Raw genomic sequence first — 3,787 nt, forward strand, 5'->3', positions numbered from 1 at the left:
AATGATGCATGTCAGAGAGGCCTGTCCACACAGCCTGGATGAGATTGGCCCTTGATTTGCAGCCACAGCTGCTAATGGCAAAGCATGCAGCTATTTTCAACTACTCCACTTAGATTCACATTCTTCTCCGCTCTGGTGCTTTAAAAAGCACCAGGATGCTTTCTTGTCTCCACTGTGTCCTGGCAGGCCATCATTCTATGGGCTGATTTTAATTTGAGCTTAGGCATGTCATCACAAGTTTGTGGGAGAGTCATCTAAAATCTTCAGAAATGTGATGACTGTATTCTTGAAACACACATACAGGATGTCATGCAAAAGATTATAGATCATTCTGAAGAGTTAACACTGTGTCCTGGAGTGACAATAAATCTTAAGAAGATGTGCACCTCCACATAGCAAAGATTCTCCACAGTATTGCAGAGATGAAAAGTGCCACCCATCAACATTCTGTCCCATGATATGCTGACAAGGAAGCACAATGATACCTCAATTCACAAATCCCCTGGAAAAAAAAAATTGCTTCAGGCAAAGTTGGCCAGGGTAGGAGAATATTTCTGACTCTTCAGTGCTTTAATGGCAGCGGAGCCAACTCAAGATTTCTTTTGCAATGCCTTCCCTGATCCACCCAGAAAAGTTGATTTCTTCTTTCTTTGCACCTTTACTAGTCCTTAGACATGTTCTATTATTGCGTCACTTTACATTCTCCTCCCCTGCTATGTTTGTCTCTTTGAAGGCAAGATCTGTTTCTTTGAATCCCTAGCACATTTCATAGTTCCTGGCATGAAATTTTTGTTGATGATACATAAATGGATGAATGGATGGATGGATGGGTGGGAAGAGGAAACAAGATTCAGATGCAAGTGTAGACTATCTGTGTCGCTGGCTGGGTCTCAGGCTACTGAGATGGAACTAACTCACTCACTGTTCCCAGCATTGAGTCAATTTGAGGGAAAAAAAAAAAAAGACGGGAAGTAATTTTGAGTGATAGTTATATGATAGCTATGCCACTTGATGGGAGGCTCTACTGAGAGAAGATTCAGTCTCCATTTTAACCGAGATTCCTGGGGATCAACTCCCCTCCTGGTATGAGGAGAAAAGAGGAGATTATTACTCTGTAGAGATGCAGTGAGGTGGTAAATCAGGTGATTAAAAAAAGAAAAAAAATCTGATATTTGATGCAATCAAGAACCAACTAGAATTTAGCTAATTACTAACTAGCTGGATCATTGTTGACAACATGTTTGGTCTCACCTAATATCTGTCTTCATCTATAAATTAAAATTCATAATATTAAACTTTCAGGGAGGTTGTAAAAATTCTGGAGAACATATGCAGAGTGCCTGGCACAGGCACTCAATAAATATTTTTGTTTACAATATTCATGCTTATTATCATATTACTCCTTGTTGTAGAATGACATTTTTATTTTATTAAGTTTGACATTAGAAAAAAAATCCATTTCTGTTTACATAAGTATTTATTTAGTGTCTACCATCAGGCAAAATGCTGTGTAAAGAAGGCCCATGTATCCTTTGGAAAATGTCAGATAAAATGGGGTGGGCACAATAAAGGTCCATACCTGAGCCCCATAGTCTCCAAATAAGGAAGCTATACTCCATAGGTAGGGAAAATAGACATTCAGTGGATACACACTGGTATGGACTGAATATTTGTGTCCCTCCAAAATTCATATGTTGAAATACTAACTCCCAATGTAATGGCATTAGGAGACAGGGCCTTTGGAAGGTAATTAGAGTATGATGGTTGAGCCCTCATGGATGGGATTAGTGCCATTATAAAAGAGAACCCAGAAATCTCTCACTCTCTTTCTGACATGTAAGGACACAAGATGTCTGCAGTCTGCAACCTGAAGAGGGCCTTGACCAACCCCAACCATACTGGCACCCTGATCTCAGACTTCCAGCCTCCAGAAATGAGAGAAATAAATTTCTATTGTTTGTAAACCACCCAGTCTATGGTACTTTGTTATAGCGTCCCGAAATGACTAAGACACATGCATACGTATATACATACATACATAAAAAGGAGCCCATGGTTGCTGTGGGCTTAAAGAATAATATACAGGTATTCCACTCATATTAATCTTCTACAATTATAAAAGGCCAAATGTAGACTCAGAATGTCTCTGAATTGGTTACCATTTCATGAGTCCTAGCACTAGGTCTTTTTTCTTTTTTTTTTTTTTTTCCACTATGATTGAACTACTTTATTTTTTTATTTTTTTATTTTTTTAAATTTTATTTTGTCGATATACATTGTGGCTGATTATTGCTCCCCATCACCAAAACCTCCCTCCCTCCTCCCTCCCCCCCCTCCCCCCCAACAATGTCCTTTCTGTTTGCTTGTCGTATCAACTTCAAGTAATTGTGGTTGTTATATCTTCTCCCCCCCCTGTTTGTGTGTGTGTGTGTGTGTGTGTGTGAATTTATATATTAATTTTTAGCTCCCACCAATAAGTGAGAACATGTGGTATTTCTCTTTCTGTGCCTGACTTGTTTCACTTAATATAATTCTCTCAAGGTCCATCCATGTTGTTGCAAATGGCAGTATTTCATTCGTTTTTATAGCTGAGTAGTATTCCATTGCTAGCACTAGGTCTTTTTTTTTTTTTTTATAGTTTAATGTATTTTAATAGCAAACTTACAGGAACAGCACAGAAGACAGACAACATTAAAAACATGTACTTGCATGTAGGACAACTCAGTTAGAAAAGTATAGTGAATGGATGGAACCTACTGTATGATAAAAATGCTACAAACGCCATTTAGTTGCCATCAATAAGAAATTTACTTATTTTAAAAAAACCCAAATGCTGGCATTGTCCAGAAAAATTTAACAGGTTTATTTATAATTGTTATAAAGTTGAACTGCTGAAACTTGTTCACCAAAACATTTTGACTTGCATTAATACTTTATGTCCCCGCATTTATATTAAAAATTCACACACAAATGAAAATGGAAAAACTTCCAATACCTGACTTCTGTCCCCTATTTTTCCACTTGCAACCATATACTTAGGTACCTTTTGACCCCATGGAAAAAAAATATCTAACGTTCAGAACTACCAATAACAGGAAGAAGAGAATTTTTTTTTTTTTTTTTTTTTTTTTTTTTTGAGAATGAAATGTTTCCCATCATAGTGGATTCTTAAGCACGTTCTCCACGTATGCGGCGTGCTAGCTGGATGTCTTTTGGCATAATTGTTACACGTTTGGCATGGATAGCGCACAGGTTGGTGTCTTCGAAAAGGCCAACCAGATAGGCCTCACTTGCCTCCTGCAAAGCACCAATAGCTGCGCTCTGGAAGCGCAGATCTGTTTTGAAGTCCTGAGCAATTTCTCGCACCAGACGCTGGAAGGGGAGTTTGTGAATCAGAAGTTCAGTGGACCTCTGATAACGTCTAATTTCACGGAGTGCCACAGTACCAGGCCTGTAACGATGAGGTATCTTCACCCCTCCAGTAGAGGGCGCACTCTTGCGAGCAGCTTTTGTAGCCAGTTGTTTCCTGGGTGCTTTATCACCGGTCGATTTGCGGGCAGTCTGCTTTGTACGAGCCATGGTATAGAGACCTCCTTACTTACCCCCCCTTCTCCTCGGGCTGGAGCTCGGGAGAGAGAGGCGGCGCTGGCGTTGGAGAGAGCGACGGCGGCGCGGCGGCGGCTGCGAACACTAGCACTAGGTCTTTAAGATGCTAATCTTTCCTTTTTTTTTTCAGAACAAATAAGATTGGTTGTGAGAATAAACAAGTGACCTATGAGAAGTGTGC

General features: G+C 39.7%; 1 protein-coding gene across 1 annotated transcript; it reads right to left on the bottom strand.

The window, feature by feature from the left end:
- Positions 1-2,950: 2,950 nt before the first annotated feature.
- On the bottom strand, positions 2,951-3,582 carry LOC134363504 (histone H3.3A-like). Its single transcript, XM_063079067.1, has one exon. It carries the CDS (start codon positions 3,577-3,579, stop codon positions 3,169-3,171), a length of 411 nt encoding a protein of 136 aa, XP_062935137.1. The 5' UTR covers positions 3,580-3,582; the 3' UTR covers positions 2,951-3,168.
- Positions 3,583-3,787: the final 205 nt, after the last annotated feature.

The sequence above is a fragment of the Cynocephalus volans genome, chromosome 1, assembly GCF_027409185.1.
Source record: "Cynocephalus volans isolate mCynVol1 chromosome 1, mCynVol1.pri, whole genome shotgun sequence".
Taxonomy (NCBI): domain Eukaryota; kingdom Metazoa; phylum Chordata; class Mammalia; order Dermoptera; family Cynocephalidae; genus Cynocephalus; species Cynocephalus volans.